This window comes from Chiroxiphia lanceolata, unplaced genomic scaffold, assembly GCF_009829145.1.
Source record: "Chiroxiphia lanceolata isolate bChiLan1 unplaced genomic scaffold, bChiLan1.pri scaffold_61_arrow_ctg1, whole genome shotgun sequence".
NCBI lineage: Eukaryota > Metazoa > Chordata > Aves > Passeriformes > Pipridae > Chiroxiphia > Chiroxiphia lanceolata.
The window spans coordinates 165,673-187,028 of NW_022476528.1; the positions used below are offsets into that span (position 1 = coordinate 165,673).

Sequence of the window (21,356 nt, forward strand, 5' to 3'; positions counted from 1 at the left end):
CGGTTTTTCCCTGTTTTCCCCACACCTCTGCCCCGGTGTTTCCTGGTGTTTCCCGTTTTTCCCAGTGTTTCCTGTTTCCCCCGTACCTCTGGTCCCGTGTTTCCCGCTGTTTCCCGGTGTTTCCCGTTTCCCCCGTCCCTCTGCCCCGGTGTTTCCCATTTTTCCCATTTCCCCTGCACCTCTGGCCCTGTATTTCCTGGTTTTTCCCAGTTTTTCCCATTTTTCCCGTACCTCTGGCTCGGGGAGCCCCGTCCTTGGCCCTGCGGAACTGGGTTTTTTTGGGGTGGTTTGGGGGTTTTTTTGGGGTGGTTTGGGGGTTTTTGGGGCGGTTTTGGGGGGTTTTTTTGGTACCTCTGGTTCGGGGAGCCCCGTCCTTGGTCCTGTGGATCTGGGTTTTTTCAGGGTGGTTTTGGGGTTTTTTTGGGGTGGTTTTGGGGGTTTTTTTGGGTGGTTTTGGGGTTTTTTCGGGGTGGTTTGGGGGTTTCTTTGGGGTGGTTTTGAGGGTTTTTTTGGGTGGTTTTGGGGTTTTTTTGGTACCTCTTCCACGGGGAGCCCCATCCTTGGCCCTGCGGAACTGGGTTTTTTTGGGGTGGTTTTGGGGTTTTTTTGGGGTGGTTTTGGGGGGTATTTTTGGTACCTCTGGCTCGGGCAGCCCCGTCCTTGGCCCTGCGGAACTGAGTTTTTCTGGGGTGGTTTTGGGGTGGTTTTGGGTTTTTTTGGGGTGGTTTTGGGGTTTTTTTGGGGTGGTTTTGGGGTGGTTTTGGGGGGTATTTTTGGTCCCTCTGGCTCGGGGAGCCCCGTCCTTGGTCCTGTGGAACTGGGTTTTTTTGGGGTGGTTTTGGGGTTTTTTTGGGGTGGTTTTGGGGTTTTTTTGGGGTGGTTTTGGGGTGGTTTTGGGGGGTATTTTTGGTCCCTCTGGCTCGGGGAGCCCCGTCCTTGGTCCTGTGGAACTGGGTTTTTTTGGGGTGGTTTTGGGGTTTTTTTGGGGTGGTTTTGGGGTTTTTTGGGGTGGTTTTGGGGTTTTTTTGGGGTGGTTTTGGGGTGGTTTTGGGGTGGTTTTGGGGTTTTTTTGGGGTGGTTTTGGGGTATTTTTGGTCCCTCTGGCTCGAGCAGCCCCGTCCTTGGCCCTGTGGAACTGGGTTTTTTTGGGGTGGTTTTGGGTTTTTTTTGGGGTGGTTTTGGGGTTTTTTTGGGGTGGTTTTGGGGTGGTTTTGGGGTGGTTTCTGGGGTATTTTTGGTACCTCTGGCTCGGGCAGCGCCGTCCTTGGCCCTGCGGAAGTGCCCCAGCTCCTTGGCGAAGTCGTCGTAGTCGTCCTTGGGGGGCTCCTCGTCCTCCTCCCCCTCGAAGGCCCCGAATTCCTCGGCCTCGAATTCCTCGTAGGAGCCGTAGGAGCCCTTGGAATCCTTGGGATAGCCCTTCTTGGGGCCCTGCGAGTGGCACTGGGAATACTGGTGGGACTGGGAAAGGGAAGGACAAGGAGGAAACCTTGGAATCTGCAATTCCTGCTGCTCCCAGTATTCCCAGGGATTCCCAAACACTCATGGAGTAAGGAAGGGTCTATTCCCAATATTCCCAGGGATTCCCAGGTACTCATGGAGTAAGGAAGGGTCTATTCCCAATATTCCCAGGGATTCCCAAACACTCATGGAGTAAGGAAGGGTCTATTCCCAATATTCCCAAGCGCTCATGGAATAGGAAAGGGTCTATTCCCAATATTCCCAAGTACTCATGGAGTAAGGAAGGGTCTATTCCCAACATTCCCAAGCACTCATGGAATAGGGAGGGATCTATTCCCAAGTATTCCCAAACACTCATGGAGTAAGGAAGGGTCTATTCCCAATATTCCCAAACACTCATGGAATAAGGAAGGGTCTATTCCCAATATTTCCAGGTACTCATGGAGTAGGGAGGGGTCTATTCCTGAAATTCCCAGGTATTCCCAGGTATTCCCAGGTACTCATGGAGTAAGGAAGAGTCTATTCCCAACATTCCCAAGCACTCATGGAGTAGGAAGGATCTATTCCCAGGTATTTCCAAACACTCATGGAATAAGGAAGAGTCTATTCCCAATATTCCCAGACGCTTATGGAGTAAGGAAAAGTCTATTCCTGGAATTCCCAGGTACTCACAGAGTAGAGAGGGGTCTATTCCTGGAATTCCCAGGTATTCCCAGGTATTCCCAGGTACTGATGGAGTAAGGAACAGTCTATTCCCAATATTCCCAAGTACTCATGGAGTAGGAAGGAGTCTATCCCTGCAATTTCCAGGTATTCCCAGGCATTCCCAAGTATTCATGCAGTAAGGAAGGGTCTATTCCCAATATTTCCAGGTACTCATGGAGTAGGGAGGAGTCTATTCCTGGAATTCCCAGGTATTCCCAGGTATTCCCAGGCACTCATGGGGTAAGGAAGGGTCTATTCCCAACACTTCCAGGTACTCATGGAGTAGGGAGGAGTCTATTCCTGGAATTCCCAGGTATTCCCGGGTATTCCCAGGCACTCATGGGGTAAGGAAGGGTCTATTCCCAACACTTCCAGGTACTCATGGAGTAGGGAGGGGTCTATTCCTGGAATTCCCAGGTATTCCCAGGTACTCATGGAATAAGGAAGAGTCTATTCCCAACATTCCCAAGCACTCATGGAACAGGGAGGGGTCTATTCCCAGGTATTCCCAAACACTCATGGAGTAAGGAAGGCTCTATTCCCAATATTTCCAGGTACTCATGGAGTAGGGAGGAGTCTATTCCTGGAATTCCCAGGTATTCCCGGGTATTCCCAGGCACTCATGGAGTAAGGAAGGGTCTATTCCCAATATTCCCAGGTCCTTGTGGAATAGGAAAGAGCTCATTTCCCTGTCCTGGCAAGTATTCCCAGCTATCCCAGTTATTCCCAGAGGAGCAGGAAGTGCTGAATTCCCAATATTCCCAGGTACTTATAGAGTAAGGAACGGTCTATTCCCAACATTCCCAGGTACTCATGCAGCAAGGAAAGGTCTATTCCTGCAATTCCCAGGTATTCCCAGGTATCCCAGTTACTCCCAGGTACTCCCAGAGGAGCAGGAAGGGCTGAATTCCCAGTATTCCCAGTAACTCCTGGAATAGGAGGAGGCTGTATTCCCATTCCCAGTATTCCCAGTAACTCCTGGAGTAGCAGGGGGCTGTATTCCCATTCCCAGTATTCCCAGTACTCCAAGCACTCCCAGCATTCCCAGTATTCCCATTAACTCACGGAGTAAGGGGGGCTGTATTCCCGGTATTTCCTGGAGTGCCCCTTTTCGGCCGGGCTGTATTCCCATTCCCAGCATTCCCAGTAACTCCCAGCATTCCCAGCATTCCCGTTATTCCCGTTACTCACGGAGTAAGGGGGGCTGTATTCCCGGTATTTCCTGGAGTGCCCCTTTTCGGCCGGGCTGTATTCCGAGTCCTCGCTGTAGTCGGAGAAGTCGTCGCTGGACGAGGCGTGACGCTGGAAAACCCCCGGGAAACGTCACTCCAGACCCCCCTCCCCCCCCTTCCCGCCCTCTGGAATTCGCCCCCGAGCCTCCCTCTGGCCTTTTATTCCCAAATTTTCCCTTCCATTCCCAAATTTTCCCGGGGAAACCCCTCCGGGGTTCGGGCGAATCCCGAGGGGAGGCGGGTTGGGGATGAACCCGGGGGATTTTCCAGGGATTCCTGGAGCCAACTCCAGGGATTTCTGGGATCTGACAACAAACAGCTGGGATTTTGGGAATCCCGGGATTCCCAGTACTCATGGGGTAGGGGGGGTTGTATTCCCATTCCCAGAATTCCCAGCATTCCCAATATTCCCAGTGACTCCCGGAGTACAGGGGGCTGTATTCCCATTCCCAGTAACTCCTGTAGCTGGGGGGTTGTATTCCCATTCCCAGTATTCCCAGTGACTCCCAGAGTAGGAGGGGCTGTATTCCCATTCCCAGTGACTCCCGGAGCTGGGGGGGCTGTATTCCCACTCCCAGCATTCCCAGTATTCCCAGTGACTCCCAGAGCAGGAGGAGGCTGTATTCCCATTCCCAGCATTCCCAGTATCCCCAGTACTCATGGAGTACAGGGGGAGCTGTATTCCCATTCCCAGCATTCCCAGTGACTCCCAGTGCAGGGGGGGCTGTATTCCCATTCCCAGTATTCCCAGTGACTCCTGTAGCTGGGGGGGCTGTATTCCCATTCCTGGTATTCCCAGTATTCCCGGTGACTCCCAGAAGTGGGGGGGGCTGTATTCCCATTCCCAGTATTCCCAGTATTCCCAGTGACTCCTGGAGTAGAGGGGGCTGTATTCCCATTCCCAGTATTCCCAGTACTCCTGGAGCAGGGGGGGCTGTATCCCCATTCCCAGTATTCCCAGTACTCCTGGAGCAGGGGGGGCTGTATTCCCATTCCCAGTATTCCCAGTATTCCTGGAGCAGGGGGGGCTGTATTCCCATTCCCAGCATTCCCAGTATTCCCGGTGACTCCCGGAAGTGGAGGAACTGTATTCCCCCCCCCCCCCTTGTCGGAATTCCCAAAGGAAAATCCCCTTTTCCCCCCCAAAACCCGGGATTTTCCCCATTTCCGCTCCCCGGAGGAGCAGAATTCCCAGGAATCTCAGGGGGAAGAGCCTCAACTCCCGGAAAAGAAGCTCCCAGGAGGGATTCCCTCCTGGAAAAGGTCCCACCTTGTGCTTGGATTTGCGTTTTTTCTTGGATCTCCGTTTCTCCTTCTCCTTCCGCCGCTTCCGCTTCATCCTGCGGTGGGATTTCTCCTCGTCCGAGTCGCTGTGGTGCTTCTCCCCCTTCTCCCTCCTCCCCTTTTCCTGGGATTGGGATTGGGAATGATCCTCCTCCCCCCCATCGTCCTCCAGCTCCCCCTCCTCCAGCTCCCCATCCTCCCTGGAAAAGGGGAAAACAAAAAAAAAAACGGGAATGTTGAACCTTTGGGGGGAAAATAAAGGGGGAGGAAACGGCCTCGCTCCCGAATTCCCGGAGAGTTCCCGAATTCCCGGAGAGTTCCCGAATTCCTGGGGAGATCCCAAACTCCTGGGGAGATCCTGAACTCCTGGGGAGATCCCAAATTCCTGGGGAGATCCCAAACTCCTGGGGAGATCCCCAACTCCTGAGGAGATCCCAAATTCCTGGGGAGATCCCAAATTCCTGGGGAGATCCCCAACTCCTGAGGAGATCCCCAACTCCCGGGGAGATCCCAAATTCCTGGGGAGATCCCAAATTCCTGGGGAGATCCCAAACTCCTGGGGAGATCCCAAACTCCTGGGGAGATCCCACATTCCTGGGGAGATCCCAAATTCCTGGGGAGATCCCGAACTCCCGGGGAGATCCCAAACTCCTGGGGAGATCCCACATTCCTGGGGAGTTCCCACATTCCTGGGGAGATCCCAAATTCCTGGGGGCTTCCAAAATTCTTGGTGATCTCCCAAATTCCCACTGTATTCCTGGTGAGATCCCAAATTCCTGGTAATTTCCTGAATTCCTGGTGACTTCCCAAATTCCTCGTAAGATCCCAAATTCCTTGTGAGATCCCAAATTCCCAGTGAATTCCTGGCAAGACCCCAAATTCCCTCTTGAGATCCCAAATTCCTGGGGAGATCCCGAACTCCCGGGGGCTTCCAAAACTCCTGGGGAGACCCCAAACTCCTGGTGAGATCCCAAATTCCTGGGGACTTCCCAAATTCCTAATGGCTTCCTGAATTCCTGGTGAGATCCCAAACTCCTGGGGAGATCCCAAATTCCCGGTCAGACCCCCAGCTCCTGGGGAGATCCCAAATTCCTGGGGAGATCCCAAATTCCCAGTAAATTTCTGCTGAGATCCCAAATTTCTGGTGGCTTCCCAAATTCCTGGTGAGACCCCAAATTCCTGGTGAGATCCCAAATTCCCAGTGAATTCCTGGTGAGACCCCAAATTCCTTGTAAGACCCCAAATTGCTGGTAACTTCCTGAATTCCCTCTGAGATCCCAAATTCCTGGTGACTTCTAAAACTCCTGGGCAGATCCCAAATTCCCAGGGAATTCCTGGTGAGACCCCAAATTCCTGATGAGACCCCAAATTCCTGCTGAGATCCCAAATTCCTGGGAACTTCCTAAATTCCTGGTGAGATCCCAAATTCCTGCTGGCTTCCCGAATTCCTGGTGAGACCCCAAATTCCCAGGGAATTCCTGCTGAGACCCCAAATTCCTGGGGATACCCTAAATTCCTGGGGACTTCCCAAATTCCTGGTGAGATCCCAAATTCCCAGTGGCTTCCCAAATTCCTGGTGAGACCCCCAACTCCTGGGGGCTTCCAAAACTCCTGGGGAGATCCCAAATTCCCAGGGAATTCCTGCTGAGACCCCAAATTCCTGGGGATACCCTAAATTCCTGGTGAGACCCCAAATTCCTTGTGAGATCCCAAATTCCTGGTAAGACCCTAAATTCCTGGTGGCTTCCCAAATTCCTGGGGACTTCCCAAATTCCTGGGGACTTCTGAAATTCCCTCTGAGATCCCAAATTCCTGGGGAGATCCCAAATTCCTGCTGGCTTCCCAAATTCCTGGGGAGACCCCAAATTCCTGGAGATACCCTAAATTCCTGCCGACTTCCTAAATTCCCTCTGAGATCCCAAATTTCTTGTGAGATCCCAAATTCCTGATGAGACCCCAAATTCCTGGTGAGATCCCAAATTCCTGGGGGTTTCCCAAATTCCTGGTGAGACCCCAAATTCCTGGAGATACCCTAAATTCCTGCTGACTTCCTAAATTCCCTCTGAGATCCCAAATTCCTGATGAGACCCCAAATTCCTGATGAGACCCCAAATTCCTGGGGACTTCCCAAATTCCTGGTAATTTCCCAAATTCCTGGGGACTTCTCAAATTCCTGGTGAGACCCCAAATTCCTGGAGATACCCTAAATTCCTGGTGACTTCCTAAATTCCCCCTGAGACCCCAAATTCCTGGTGAGATCCCAAATTCCTGGTGGTTTCCCAAATTCCTGGTGAGACCCCAAATTCCTGGTGAGATCCCAAATTCCTGATGAGACCCCAAATTCCTGGGGAGATCCCAAATTCCTGGTGATTTCCTGAATTCCTGGTGAGACCCCAAATTCCTGGAGATACCCAAAATTCCTGGTGACTTCCTAAATTCCCTCTGAGATCCCAAATTTCTTGTGAGATCCCAAATTCCTGATGAGATCCCAAATTCCTGAGGATACCCCAAATTCCTGGAGATACCCTAAATTCCTGCTGACTTCCCAAATTCCCGGTGACTTCCCAAATTCCTGGTGAGACCCCAAATTCCTGGAGACACCCTAAATTCCCGGGGACTTCCTGAATTCCCTCTGAGACCCCAAATTCCTGGTGGCTTCCCCAACTCCTGCGGAGCCCCCAAATTCCTGGGGAGGAAAACCCCCCAAGTTTGGGAATTGTGGGGTGAGAACAGGAGGGAAAAACCCGCAGGGCAAAGGGCTCCCAGGGGCTCCCGGGGCTCCATTGGTGGGAAAATCCCAGTGGGAATAACCAACTCCCAAAATTGGCCTCTCCAATCAATGCTTCCCACACCCAGGCTCGGCTTTTCCAGGTTTTTTTTTCGGGAATAAAAGGGACAAACCCCGGATTTGTGCTTAAACGGGGGGGGACAAAACAAAGGAAAACGTGGGGGGGGGGGAGGCCAAAACCCCCCCAAAATTCCAAGAATTCCGCCAGGGAAGGGGGAAAAGGCCGGAATTGTGTCGTTATTCCCACCGGGATCGTGTGCAGGGGGCGGGAAATCCTTGGGAATCCTCGGGAACGGCCGGGAAAGGGCGGGAGAAGGGACGTGTGGGGGGCACTGAGGTGCTTTTCACCACCGGGGCTTTGGGGGGGTTTTTTTTGTGGTTTTCACACTTTTTCCAGTGATTTCCACCAACTTTTCCACTTTTTTTTTCGTCGTTCCGCTTTCCAAGAAAAACCTGGGATGGAATTCCAGGGAAATGTTACTTTTTTGGGGGGGAAAGGGATGAAAATTGTGTGCTTTTGTGACTTTTTTTGGGTTTTTTGGGGTTTTTTTTTGGGGGGGAATTCTGCTTGGTTTGGACACACGGGGATCAACTCACTGGTTACACGGAGTTTACACGGAATTCACGTGGGATTTACGTGGGATTTACACGGAGAACACCTCGGGAATTAGGGGCAGGGGACGGGAGAGGGGGGAAAAGGTGGAAAAAAATGACATTTAACGACCCCAAATTCCTTCAGTTCCCACCCGTTTCCCACCACACACCTGCCCAGGGGGCCCCAAAATTCCCGGGATTCGCCTCAGTTTTCCAGGGATAAACCCCAAGAACTTCCCCGGATTGACCTGTTTTTAAGGAAAACCCCCAAAAACCTTCCTGGATTGACCTTTTTTATCAAAAATATCCCCCAAAACCTCCCTGAATTTCCCTTTTTTTTATCAGAAATATCCCCAAAAACCTCCCTGGATTTTTCCTTTTTTTTTTTTTTTAATGGAAAACCCCCAAAAACCTTTCTGGATTTACCTTTTTTTTAAGGAATAACCCTCAAAACCTCCCTGAATATCAAAAATATCCCCCAAACCTCCCTGGATTGACCTTTTTTTGTTTAAGGAAAACCCCCCAAAAACCTCCCTGGATTGACCTTTTTTATCAAAAATACCCCCAAATATCTCCCTGAATTTTCTTTTTTTTATCAGGAATAACCCCAAAACCTTCCTGGATTTCCCCTTTTTTATCAAAAATAACCCCAAAACCCTCCCTGGATTTACCTTTCTTTAAGGAAAACCCCCAAAAACCTTCCTGGATTGACCTTTTTTATCAAAAATATCCCCCAACCCCCCCTGAATTTTCTTTTTTTTATCAAAAATATCCCCAAAACCTCCCTGGATTTTCCTCTTTTTTATCAAAAATATCCCCAAAACCTCCCTGGATTGACTTTTTTCCTCAGGAATAGCCCCAAAACCTCCCTGGATTTCCCTTTTCCTCCTGCCTTTTTCCCACTATTTGGTTTCAACTACAGGGAAAAAAATGGGAATATGGGAAAGGGTTCCAAGTTCTGGGGGGGAAGGGTCAGAAAAACAGGGAAAAGGGGATGTTTTTGGGCAGATATTGGTGGTTTTGAGCATTTTGAGCACTGGGGGGGAACCTGTGACACCCCAAAACCCCCCCCCAGGGACCCCCAAACTTCCTGATCCCACTTTGGGGGGGATTTAAGGAGAGAAATGGGATTTTACTGAGGGAATAATGGCATTTAAGGGATTATTAAGGACACAAATACCCAAAAAGAGGAGCTAAACCCCCCCAAAAAGAAGCTAAACCCCCCAAAAAGCAGCTAAATTGCCCCAAAAGAGGGTCTAAAGCCCCCCAAAAGCAGCTGAACCCCCCCAAAAAGGAGCTAAACCCTCCAAAAAGAGGAGCTAAACCCCCCCAAAAAGGGGAACTAAACCCCCCCCTCAGCTAAAGGTCCCCCCAAAAAAGAGCTAAATTCTCCCAAAAAGCAGCTAAATTGCCCCAAAAGAGGGTCTAAAGCCCCCCCAGCAGCTAAACCCCCCCAGAAAAGGAGTTCCCCCCCCCAAAGAGGGGCTAAACCCTCCAAAAAGGAGCTAAACCCCCCCAAAGAGGAGCTAAACCCCCCAAAAAGGAGCTAAACCCCCCCAAAGAGGAGCTAAACCCCCCAAAAAGGAGCTAAACACTCCAAAAAGGAGCTAACCCCCCAAAAAAGGAGCTAAACACTCCAAAAAGGGGCTAAACTCCCCCAAAAAAGGAGCTAAACACTCCCAAAAAGGAGCTAAATCCCCCAAAAAAGAGCTAATCCCCCAAAAAAGGAGCTAAACCCCCCCAAAAAAGGATCTAAACCCCCCCAAAAAAGGATCTAAACCCCCCAAAAAGGAGCTAAACCTCCCAAAAGGAGCTAAACACTCCAAAAAGGAGCTAAATCCCCCCAAAAAGGAGCTAAACCCCCCAAAAAAGAGCTAAATGCCCCCAAAAAGGAGCTAACCCCCCCCAAAGCAGGGTCTAAACCCCCCCAAAAGCCCCCAGACCCCCCCTCAGCTCCTCCAGCCCCTCAGTCCTGACCCCCCCTCCCCAAAATCCCCCAAATCCCCTCCCAGGGCCTGCACAACCCGACCCACCCCCCCAAAATGGGTCCCCCCTTCCTCCTCCTCCTCCTCCTCCTCAGGGCCCCCCCGGCCCTCCCCCCACAACGGGCCCCCCCTCGAGCCCCTGAACCCCCTCCCCAAATCCCCCTCGGGCCCTTCCTCACCTTCCTCCTCCTCCTCAGACCCCCCCCAAATCCCCCTCGGGCCCTTCCTCACCTTCCTCCTCCTCCTCAGGACTCCTGAGCCCCCTCCTCACACTGGGTCCCCCCTCCTTCCTCATCCTCTTCCTCCTCAGGACCCCTCCCCAAATCCCCTTTGGAACCTTCCTCACCTTCCTCCTCCTCCTCTTCAGGACCTCTGAGCCCCCTCCTCACAGTGGGTCACTCCTCCTTCCTCCTCCTCCTCCTCCTCCTCAGGATTCCCCCTCCAAATCTGCCTCAAGTCCTTCCTCATCTTCTTCCTCCTCCTCAGAGGCCCCTCAAGTCCTTCCTCATATTCCTTCTCCTCCTCAGGATCCCCCCAAATCCCCCTCGGGCCCTTCCTCACCTTCCTCCTCCTCAGGGCCCCTGAGCCCCCTCCTCACCCTGGGTTACCCCTCCTTCCTCCTCCTCCTCAAGATCCCCCTCAAATCCCCCTCAGGCCCTTCCTCACCTTCCTCTTCCTCCTCAAACTCCTCTCAAGTCCTTCCTCACCTTCCTCCTCCTCAGAGCCTTCCCCACGCCAAATCCTCCTCTGACCCTTCCTCACCTTCCTCCTCCTCCTCACCCCTCCCAAAATCCCCCTCTGACCCTTCCTCACCTTCCTCCTCCTCCTCAGGCCCCCCCCTCCGACTGCTCCTCACCTTCTTCCTCTTCCTCCTCCCCAGAGCCCCCCCAAATCCCCCTCAACCCCTTCCTCACCTTCCTCCTCCTCAGAGCCGCCCCCCCCAAGCCCTTCCTCCTCCTCTTCCTCGTCCTCACATCCCCCCACCCCAAATCCCTCTCAGGCCCTTCCTCCTCCTTCTCAGACCCCCCTTCTGACCCTTCCTCCCCTTCCTCCTCCTCAGACCCCCCTCAGGCCCTTCCTCACCTTCCTCCTCCTCCAATCCTCCCTCCCCAATCCCTCTCAGGCCTTTCCTCCTCAGACCCCCCCCTATTCCCTCTCAGGCCTTTCCTCCTCAGACTCCCCCCATTCCCCGTCAAGGCCCTTCCTCCTCCTCCTCCTCAGACCCCCCTCAGGCCCTTCCTCACCTTCCTCCCCCTCAGACTCCCCTCAGGTCCTTCCTCCTCCTCCTCCTCCGACCCCCCTCAGACTCTTCCTCACCTTCCTCCTCCTCCAATCCCCCCTCCCCAATCCCCCTCAGGCCCTTCCTCCTCAGACCCCCCCCATTCCCTGTCAAGGCCCTTCCTCCTCCTCCTCCTCAGACCCCCCTCAGGCCCTTCCTCACCTTCCTCCTCCTCAGACCCCTCTCAGGCCCTTCCTCACCTTCCTCCTCCTCCAATCTCCCCTCCCCAATCCCCCTCAGGCCCTTCCTCCTCAGACCCCCCCCACATTCCCTCTCAGGCCTTTCCTCCTCCTCCTCCTCCTCCGACCCCCCTCAGGCCTTTCCTCACCTTCCTCCTCCTCACCCCCCGCGCCCCATTCCCCCCTTTCCCCCCCCACCTCCCCCTTTTTCCCCTTCCCCAACCCCCCCCCCCCGCCGCCCCCTCCCCAAACCTGGTCCGGCGCGCCGGACCGACCCCCAGGCACACAGAGAGCGGCCGCTCGGGAGAGGCGGTTACTGGACCTTTCGTCCGGGCCGTGCTGGAGCGGCGGCGGCGGCCGGGGGAGGCTGCAGCTGCCGTGGCAGGACGGAGAAGGGGGGGTGCAGTGCGGGCTGGGGGGGGAGGCGGCGGCGGCGGGGGGGACACTCGGGCTCTCCACGGCCATGGGCAACGGGCGGGGGGGTGGAGAACGGGGGGCACAGTCACTGAACGGCGCGGGGGGCTCGGCCCGGCGGCTCCTCCGCCCGCGCCCCGCGCTCCGCGGGCGGACACACAAAATGGCGCCCGCCCTGAGGCAGCGCCCCGGCGCCCGCCGGAAACACCCGAGCGCCGCCGGAAACACCCGAACTCTGCCGGAAACACCCGAACGGCGAGGCGGAAATCGCCGAACGCTTGCGAACGTTTCCGAAGGGCCCCGAGCGGTCCCGAAGCGCTCCCAGAGCCCTGCGAGCGTTTCCGAAGCGCTCCCAAATCTCTCCGAACGTTTCCCGAGTTCCCCAAAGCTCAGACAACGTTTCCCAACGTTTCCCAATGTTTCCGAAGGCCTCCGGCTGTTTACGGAGGCCTCCGACTGTTTATGGAGGCCTCCGAATGTTTACGAAGGCGCTCCCCGAATGTTTCCGAAAGTTGCCGGAGATTGACGAAGTTCCCCGAAGGTGACGGCGGTGGCGGGAACGCCCACAGAGCCCTGATGGACGAGTCCATCTGAGCGCGCGGGGAGGGGGGGATACCGACGCGGGCTGTGCCACCCCGCGCACGGGGGAGGCGCCCAAAGCCCCTCGCCGCGGCCTCGTGTGCTCTCACCGGGGCGAAACGGCGGGAAAAGGAAAAGATGGGGGTCGTTTTCTCGTGAGGGGTCGCGGGGGCCCGGGCTGGGTTCGGGGCCTTCCCCCCCCTTCCCCCGCCGGCCGTGGGGAGGCGGAGCGGCGGCGGGAGCCGCGCGGCGGTTTGCGCGGGCCGCCAGGGGGCGCCACGGGGCGGCTGAGGGGTCGTGAGGGGCTTCGGGGGGTCCTGAGGGGTCTGAGGGGCCTTAACGGGGCCTGAGGGGCTTTGGGGGGTCGTGAGGGGCTTTGGGGGGGTGTCTGAGGGACCTTAACGGGTCCTGAGGGGCTTTGAGGGGGGTCTGAGGGACCTTAACGGGGCCTGAGGGGCTTCGGGGGGTCCTGAGGGGCTTTGAGGGGTCTGAGGGACCTTAACGGGTCCTGAGGGGTTTCGGGGGGTCGTGAGGGGTCTGAGGGGCCTTAACGGGGCCTGAGGGGCTTCGGGGGGTCGTGAGGGGTCTGAGGGACCTTAACGGGTCCTGAGGGGCTTTGTGGGGGATCTGAGGGGCTTTGAGGGGTCTGAGAGACCTTAAGGGGCTGTGAGGAGATTTGAGGGGCCGCTTCGAAGGGTTCGAGGGATCGTGAGGGGCTCTCGGGGGTCTGAGCGACCTCGAGGAGGGTTCGCGAGGGCCTTTGAGGGAGCGCGAAGGCTCTGAGGGACTTCAAGGGGTCCGAGGGGCCGCGGCGATGGTGGAGAAGGACGAGTCCGGCCCCGGCGGCATCAGCGAGGAGGAGGCGGCTCAGTACGACCGGCAGATCCGCCTCTGGGGGCTCGAGGCCCAGAAAAGGTCCGTGGGCATGGGGGGGGCTCTGTAGGGGGCTGGGGGGGGCTCTGTAGGGGTCGTGGGAGGAGGGTTCTATGGGGGTCTGGGAGGGGCCCTGTGGGGTCCTAGAGGGGCTGTGTAGTAGCTGGGAGGGGGCTCTATGGGGGCCTGGGGGGGCCTTATAGGAGCTGGGGGGACCCTGTAGGGATTTTGGGGAGGATCTATAGGAGCTTGAGGGAGTCCCTATAGGGGTCTGGAGGGTTCCTATGGGGTCCTGGGGCATCCTATAGGAGGTGGGGGGACCCTATAGGGGTCTGGAGGGTTCCTGTGGGGTTCTGGGGTATTCTATAGGAGCTGGAGGGATCCTATAGGGGTCTGGAGGGTTCCTGTAGGGGACCCTATAGGGGTTTGGGGAGGATCTATAGGAGCTTGAGGGAGTCCCTATAGGGGTCTGGAGGGTCTTTATAGGAGCTGGTGGACTCCTTTAGGGATTTGGGGAGGATCTATAGGAGTTTGGGAGGACCCTTTAGGAGTCTGGAGGGTTCCTGTAGGGTCCTGGGGTATCCTATAGGAGCTGAGGGGACCCTATAGGGGTCTGGAGGATTCCTGTAGGGTCCTGAGGCATCCTATAGGAGCTGGGGGGACCCTGTAGGGGTTTGGGGTGTGCCCACAGGAGGGAGGGGAGCCCTGTAGGGATTGGGGGAGGATCTATAGGAGCTTGAGGGGGACCCTATAGGGGTCTGGAGGGTTCCTATAGGAGCTTGGGGGGGACCCTATAGGAGTCTGGAGGGTTCCTGTAGAGTTTTGGGACATCCTGTAGGAATTGGGGGGACCCTATAGGGGTTTGGGGAGGATCTATAGGAGCTTGAGGGAGTCCCTATAGGGATCTGGAGAGTCCTTATAGCAGCTGGTGGAGCCCTTCAGGGATTTGGGAAGGATCTTTAGGAGTCTGGGGGGGATTCTCTAGGGGTCTGGAGGGTTCCTATAGGGTCCTGGGGCATCCTATAGGAGCTGGGGGGATCCTATAGGGCTTTGGGGTGTGCCTATAGGAGGGAGGGGAGCCCTATAGGGATTTGGGGAGGATCTATAGGAGCTGGGGGGGGGCATATAGGGGTCTGGAGGGTTCCTATAGAGTCTTGGGACATCCTATAGGAGCTGGGGGGATCCTCTAGAGATCTGGAGAGTTCCTGTAGGGTTCTGGGGTATTTTATAGGAGCTGGGGGAACCCTATAGGGGTTTGGGGTGTGCCCATAGGAGGGGGGGAGCCCTATAGGGGTTTGGGGGGGGGCTGTACAGGAGCTCAGGGGGGGCCTATAGGGGTCTGTGGGTCCCTGTAGGGTCCTGGGACAACCTGTAGGAGCTGGGGGGACCCTATAGGGGTTTGGGGTGTGCCCATGGGGGGAGGGCCCTATAGGGATTTGGGGGGGCTGTACAGGAGCTCGGGGGGGGGCTCTAGGGGTCTGGAGGGTCCCTGTAGGGTCCTGGGGCATCCTATAGGAGCTGGGGGGATCCTCTGTGGGTCTGGAGGGTTCCTGTGGGGTCCTGGGGTATTCTGTAGGGGTGGGGGGACCCTATAGGGGTTTGGGGTGTGCCCATGGTGGGGGGGCCCTATAGGGATTGGGGGGGCTGTACAGGAGCTCGGGGGTCCCTATAGGGGTCTGGAGGGTCTCTATAGGAGCCGGGGGAGCTCCTCTGGGGGGGGGGGGTGTCGTTCCCGAGGTGTTTTCCCGCCTTTCCCACCTTTTCCCGGGATTCCCGCAGGTTACGGGCGTCGCGGGTGCTGCTGGTGGGGCTGCGGGGGCTGGGGGCTGAGGTGGCCAAAAACCTCATCCTGGCCGGGGTCAGGGGGCTCACCCTGCTCGACCATCGCCAGGTGAGCGGGGGGCATCTGGGGGGGCACAGACACACCTGGGGGAGCACAGACACACCTGGGGGGGTACAGACACACCTGGGGGGGCACAGACACACCGGGGGGGGGCACAGACACACCTGGGTACACCTGGGCACACCCTCATCCTGGCCGGGGTCAGGGGGCTCACCCTGCTCGACCATCGCCAGGTGAGCGGGGGGCACACCTGGGGGGGCACCTGGGGGGCACAGACACACCTGGGGGGGCACAGACACACCTGGGGGGGCACAGACACACCTGGGGGGGTACAGACACACCTGGGCACACCTGGGCACACCCTCATCCTGGCCGGGGTCAGGGGGCTCACCCTGCTCGACCATCGCCAGGTGAGCGGGGGGCACACCTGGGGGGGCACCTGGGGGGGCACAGACACACCTGGGGGAGCACAGACACACCTGGGCACACCTGGGGGGGGGGCACAGACACACCTGGGCACACCCTCATCCTGACCGGGGTCAGGGGGCTCACCCTGCTCGACCATCGCCAGGTGAGCGGGGGGCATCTGGGGGGGCACCTGGGGGGGCACAGACACACCTGGGGGGGCACAGACACACCTGGGGGAGCACAGACACACCTGGGGGGGCACAGACACACCTGGGGGGGCACAGACACACCTGGGCACACCTGGGCACACCCTCATCCTGGCCGGGGTCAGGGGGCTCACCCTGCTCGACCATCGCCAGGTGAGCGGGGGGCATCTGGGGGGGCGCCTGGGGGGGCACAGACACACCTGGGGGGGCACAGACACACCTGGGGGGCACAGACACACCTGGGCACACCTGGGGGGGGGGCACAGACACACCTGGGCACACCTGGGGGGCATCTGGGCACCCCTGGAGCACACATGTGTGAGGGGACACACCTGGGCACAAGCTCGTCCCTGGGTCCCATCCCGGGTGTCCCAGGAGGACACTGGTGCCCAGTTCCTGATCCCATTGTGGAATTCCCATCCCTGTGTCCCATTCCAGGTGTCCCCTGAGGACAGTGGTTCCCAGTTCCTGATCCCATTGTGGAATTCCAGGTGTCCCCCGAGGACAGTGGTTCCCAGTTCCTGATCCCATTGTGGAATTCCAGGTTTCCCCTGAGGACAGTGGTTCCCAGTTCTGATCCCATTGTGGAATTCCCATCCCTGTGTCCCATTCCAGGTTTCCCCTGAGGACAGTTGTTCCCAGTTCCTGATCCCAGTTCCTGATCCCATTCTGGAATTCCAGGTTTCCCAGGATGACAGTGGTTCCCAGTTCCTGATCCCAGTTCCTGATCCCATTGTGGAATTCCCATCCCTGTGTCCCATCCCAGGTTTCCCCCGAGGACAGTGGTTCCCAGTTCCTGATCCCATTGTGGAATTCCAGGTTTCCCAGGATGACTGTGGTTCCCAGTTCCTGATCCCGGCGGGCTCTCAGGGTCGGAATCGTGCCGAGGCATCCCTGGAACGGGCCCAGAGCCTCAACCCCATGGTGGAGGTCAGGGCTGATCCCGAGAGCGTGGATTCCAAACCCCAGGAATTCTTCACCCAGTTCGACGCGGTACGGACCCTGCTGGGGGGGGGACCAGTTTGGGGGGGACTGGACCAGTTTGGGGGGGGGGCTGGACCAGTTTGGGGGGGGCTGGACCAGTTTGGGGGGGACTGGACCAGTTTGGGGGGGGGGCTGGACCAGTTTGGGGGGGGATTGGACCAGTTTGGGGCGGGATTGGACCAGTTTGGGGCGGGATTGGACCAGTTTGGGGGGGGATTGGACCAGTTTGGGGGGGGGCTGGACCAGTTTGGGGCGGGATTGTCCCAGTTTGGGGTGAGACTGTCCCAGTTTGGGGTGAGACTGTCCCAGTTTGGGGTGAGACTGTCCCAGTTTGGGAGGGGGCTGGACCAGTTTGGGGGGGGGCTGGCCCGGTTTGGGGAGGGGTTGAACCAGTTTGGGGTGAGATTGGACCAGTTTGGGGGGGGATTGGACCAGTTAGGGGTGGGATTGACCCAGTTTGGGGGGGACTGGACCAGTTTGGGGGGGGGATTGAACCAGTTTGGGGTGAGATTGTCCCAGTTTGGGGTGAGATTGTCCCAGTTTGGGGTGGGACTGGCCCAGTTTGGGGTGGGACTGGCCCAGTTTGGGGGGGGACTGGACCAGTTTGGGGCGGGATTGTCCCAGTTTGGGGCAGGATTGTCCCAGTTTGGGGCCAGGATTGTCCCATTTTGGGGCAGGATTGTCCCAGTTCGGTGCAGGATGGGTGGATCCCAGCGGGATTTGGGGGGGTTCTGAGGGGATAACCCGCGGAATTCCCGTTTTCCAGGTGTGCCTGACGTGCTGCTCCCGGGAATCCATGGTGAGGATCAACCAGATCTGCCACAAGAACGGGGTCAAGTTCTTCACCGGGGACGTTTTCGGCTACCACGGCTTCATGTTCGCCGACCTGGGCCACCACGAGTTCGTGGAGTGAGTCTGGGGGGGAATCCCAGCCCGGAATCCCGGGATTTGGGGCCACATTCCCAGAGCTGGGCCCTGTTTTGCCCAGGGAGAAGCCCAAGGTGGCCAAAGGCAGCTCGGGGCTGGAGGATGGACCCGAGGCCAAACGGGCCCGGCTGGAGCCCCCCGAGACCACCATGGTCAAAAAGGTGAGGGGGGGGGAGATTCCCATGGGATTGGGGGGGAAAAATGGGATATGGGCACCTGGAAATGGGGGGGTGGGCACGGAAAATGGGGGGGTGGGCTCTGAAAACAGGGATAGAGCTTTAAAAACTGGGATCGAATCGTTAAAAAACAGGATAGGCCCTTAAAAACTGGGATAGGGCTTTAAAAATTGGGATGGATCCTTGGAAATTGGGATAGACCCCTAAAAACTGGGATAGGTCTCTAAAAACTGGGATAGAGCCTTTAAAATTGGGAGAAACCCTTTAAAAATTGGGAGAGACCCCTAAAAATGGGAATACACCCCTAAAACTGAGGATAGGACCTGAAAACTGGGATAGACCTTTAAAAACTGGGATAGACCCCTAAAAACTGGGATAGACCCTTGAAAATTGGGATAGATCTCTAAAAACTGGGATAGACCCCTAAAAACTGGGATAGACCCCTAAAAACTGGGATAGACCCCTAAAAACTGGGATAGACCCCTAAAAACTGGGATAGACCTTTAAAAACTGGGATAGACCTTTAAAAACTGGGATAGACTCCTAAAAACTGGGATAGACCCCTAAAAACTGGGATAGACCCCTAAAAACTGGGATAGACCCCTAAAAACTGGGATAGACCCTTGAAAACTGGGATAGACCCTTGAAAACTGGGATAGACCCCTAAAAACTGGGATAGACCCCTAAAAACTGGGATAGACCCTTGAAAACTGGGATAGACCCTTGAAAACTGGGATAGAGCCCTAAAAACTGGGATAGACCCCTAAAAACTGGGATAGACCCCTAAAAACTGGGATAGACCCCTGAAAATGGGGATACAGCCCTAAAAATAAGGATAGAGCCTGAAAACTGAGATAGACCCCTAAAAATTGGGATAGGCCCCTAAAAACTGGGATAGACCCCTAAAAATGGGGATAGATCCCTAAAATCTGGGATAGACCCCTAAAAACCGGGATAGACCCCTAAAAACTGGGATAGACCCCTGAAAACTGGGATAGACCCCTGAAAACTGGGATAGACCCTTAAAAATTGAGATAGATCTTTAAAAACTGGGATAGACCCTTAAAAACTGGGATAGATCCCTAAAAACTGGGATAGACCCTTGAAAATTGGGATAGATCTCTAAAAACTGGGATAGACCCCTAAAAACTGGGATAGACCCCTAAAAACTGGGATAGAGCCCTAAAAACTGGGATAGACCCCTAAAAACTGGGATAGACCCTTAAAAACTGGGATAGACCCCTAAAAACTGGGATAGACCCTTAAAAACTGGGATAGACCCCTAAAAACTGGGATAGACCCCTAAAAACTGGGATAGACCCCTAAAAACTGGGATAGACCCCTAAAAACTGGGATAGACCCCTAAAAACTGGGATAGACCCCTAAAAACTGGGATAGACCCCTAAAAACTGGGATAGACCCTTGAAAATTGGGATAGATCTCTAAAAACTGGGATAGACCCCTAAAAACTGGGATAGACCCCTAAAAACTGGGATAGACCCCTAAAAACTGGGATAGACCCCTAAAAACTGGGATAGACCTTTAAAAACTGGGATAGACCTTTAAAAACTGGGATAGACTCCTAAAAACTGGGATAGACCCCTAAAAACTGGGATAGACCCCTAAAAACTGGGATAGACCCCTAAAAACTGGGATAGACCCTTGAAAACTGGGATAGACCCTTGAAAACTGGGATAGACCCCTAAAAACTGGGATAGACCCTTGAAAACTGGGATAGACCCTTGAAAACTGGGATAGAGCCCTAAAAACTGGGATAGACCCCTAAAAACTGGGATAGACCCTTAAAAACTGGGATAGACCCCTAAAAACTGGGATAGACCCCTGAAAATGGGGATACAGCCCTAAAAATAAGGATAGAGCCTGAAAACTGAGATAGACCCCTAAAAATTGGGATAGGCCCCTAAAAACTGGGATAGACCCCTAAAAATGGGGATAGATCCCTAAAATCTGGGATAGACCCCTAAAAACTGGGATAGACCCCTAAAAACTGGGATAGACCCCTAAAAACTGGGATAGACCCCTGAAAACTGGGATAGACCCTTAAAAATTGAGATAGATCTTTAAAAACTGGGATAGACCCCTAAAAACCGGGATAGACCCCTAAAAACTGGGATAGACCCTTAAAAACTGGGATAGATCCCTAAAAACTGGGATAGACCCCTAAAAACTGGGATAGACCCCTAAAAACTGGGATAGACCCCTAAAAACTGGGATAGACCCCTAAAAACTGGGATAGACCCTTAAAAACTGGGATAGACCCTTAAAAACTGGGATAGAGCCCTAAAAACTGGGATAGACCCCTAAAAACTGGGATAGACCCCTAAAAACTGGGATAGACCCCTAAAAACTGGGATAGACCCCTAAAAGCTGGGATATGGCCCCTAAAAGCTGGGATATGGCCCCGGAAATCCGGACAGGGCCCTTAAAAAGCCGCTGGAATTCCCGGCTGGAATTCCCGAGGCAGAGCGGAAACCCCCCCCTCTCCCCCCCGGGCCTTTGGGACGAGGGGAACGCGCTGAGCCCGCGCATTCCGGCCGGGAATGGCCCCGGAATGGCCCCGGGAATTCCCTGGATGCCGAGGGCAGCAGGTGTCGGATCCCGGCATCGGATCCACCGGGAATTCCTCCGGAGGCGAGTTTGGGATTCCAGAGCCCGGGAGGGACGGGCTGGGTCCCTCTGGACTGGGAGAATTCCCAACTCCCTGTCCCTGTGGATTGGGAGAATTCCCAGCTCCCTGTTCCTGTGGATTGGGAGAATTCCCAGCTCCCTGTCCCTGTGGATTGGGAGAATTCCCAGCTCCCTGTCCCTGTGGATTGGGAGAATTCCCAGCTCCCTGTTCCTGTGGATTGGGAGAATTCCTGATTCCCTGTTCCTGTGGATTGGGAGAATTCCCAGCTCCCTGTTCCTTTGGAAGCAGGAGAATTCCCAGCTCCCTGTCCCTTTGGATTGGGAGAATTCCCAGCTCCCTGTCCCTTTGGAAGCAGGAGAATTCCCAGCTCCCTGTCCCTTTGGAAGCAGGAGAATTCCCGACTCCCTGTCCCCGTGGACGTGGAGAATTCCCAATCCTTCCCTCGTCACCTCCAGGCTTTGCAGCCACCTCTCCCAAATTCCCAAACTCCCAAATCCCAAACTCCCAAATCCCAAACTCCCAAATTCCCAACTCCCAACTCCCAAATTCCCAAACTCCCAACTCCCAAACTCCCAACTCCCAAATTCCCAAACTCCCAAATCCCAGCTTCCCTCCCTGGACTCAGTCGGTCTCTCATCCGCCCTTCCCGATCCCGACATTCCCAAATTCCCGGGGATTCCGGGGCCGATCCCTCTCCCTCCCCCTCCCTCCCTCCCTCCCTCACCCCCCCGTTTTCCCAATGTTGTCGTTCCCAGCGCCTGGAATTCTGTTCCCTGCGGGAAGCTCTGGCCG

General features: G+C 55.7%; 2 protein-coding genes across 2 annotated transcripts in view; one reads left to right on the forward strand and one right to left on the reverse strand.

Moving 5' to 3' along the window:
* ZC3H4 (zinc finger CCCH-type containing 4) overlaps positions 1–12,071 on the reverse strand; it is a 28,574-nt gene extending 16,503 nt beyond the window's left edge. The window contains 4 exon segments of the mRNA XM_032677472.1: positions 1,242–1,458; positions 3,355–3,465; positions 4,666–4,879; positions 11,827–12,071. Coding sequence (XP_032533363.1) covers positions 1,242–1,458; positions 3,355–3,465; positions 4,666–4,879; positions 11,827–11,969 — 685 coding nt within the window. The 5' untranslated portion in view covers positions 11,970–12,071.
* A 696-nt stretch (positions 12,072–12,767) lies between these two features.
* Positions 12,768–21,352, forward strand: SAE1 (SUMO1 activating enzyme subunit 1; the record flags this gene model as incomplete). The annotated part of the gene is made up of 7 exons (XM_032677473.1): positions 12,768–12,924; positions 12,982–13,412; positions 15,150–15,261; positions 16,647–16,820; positions 17,578–17,720; positions 17,800–17,899; positions 21,320–21,352. Coding segments are annotated over exons 2-7 (663 nt in total), but the record flags the coding sequence as incomplete, so codon positions are not given.
* Positions 21,353–21,356: the final 4 nt, after the last annotated feature.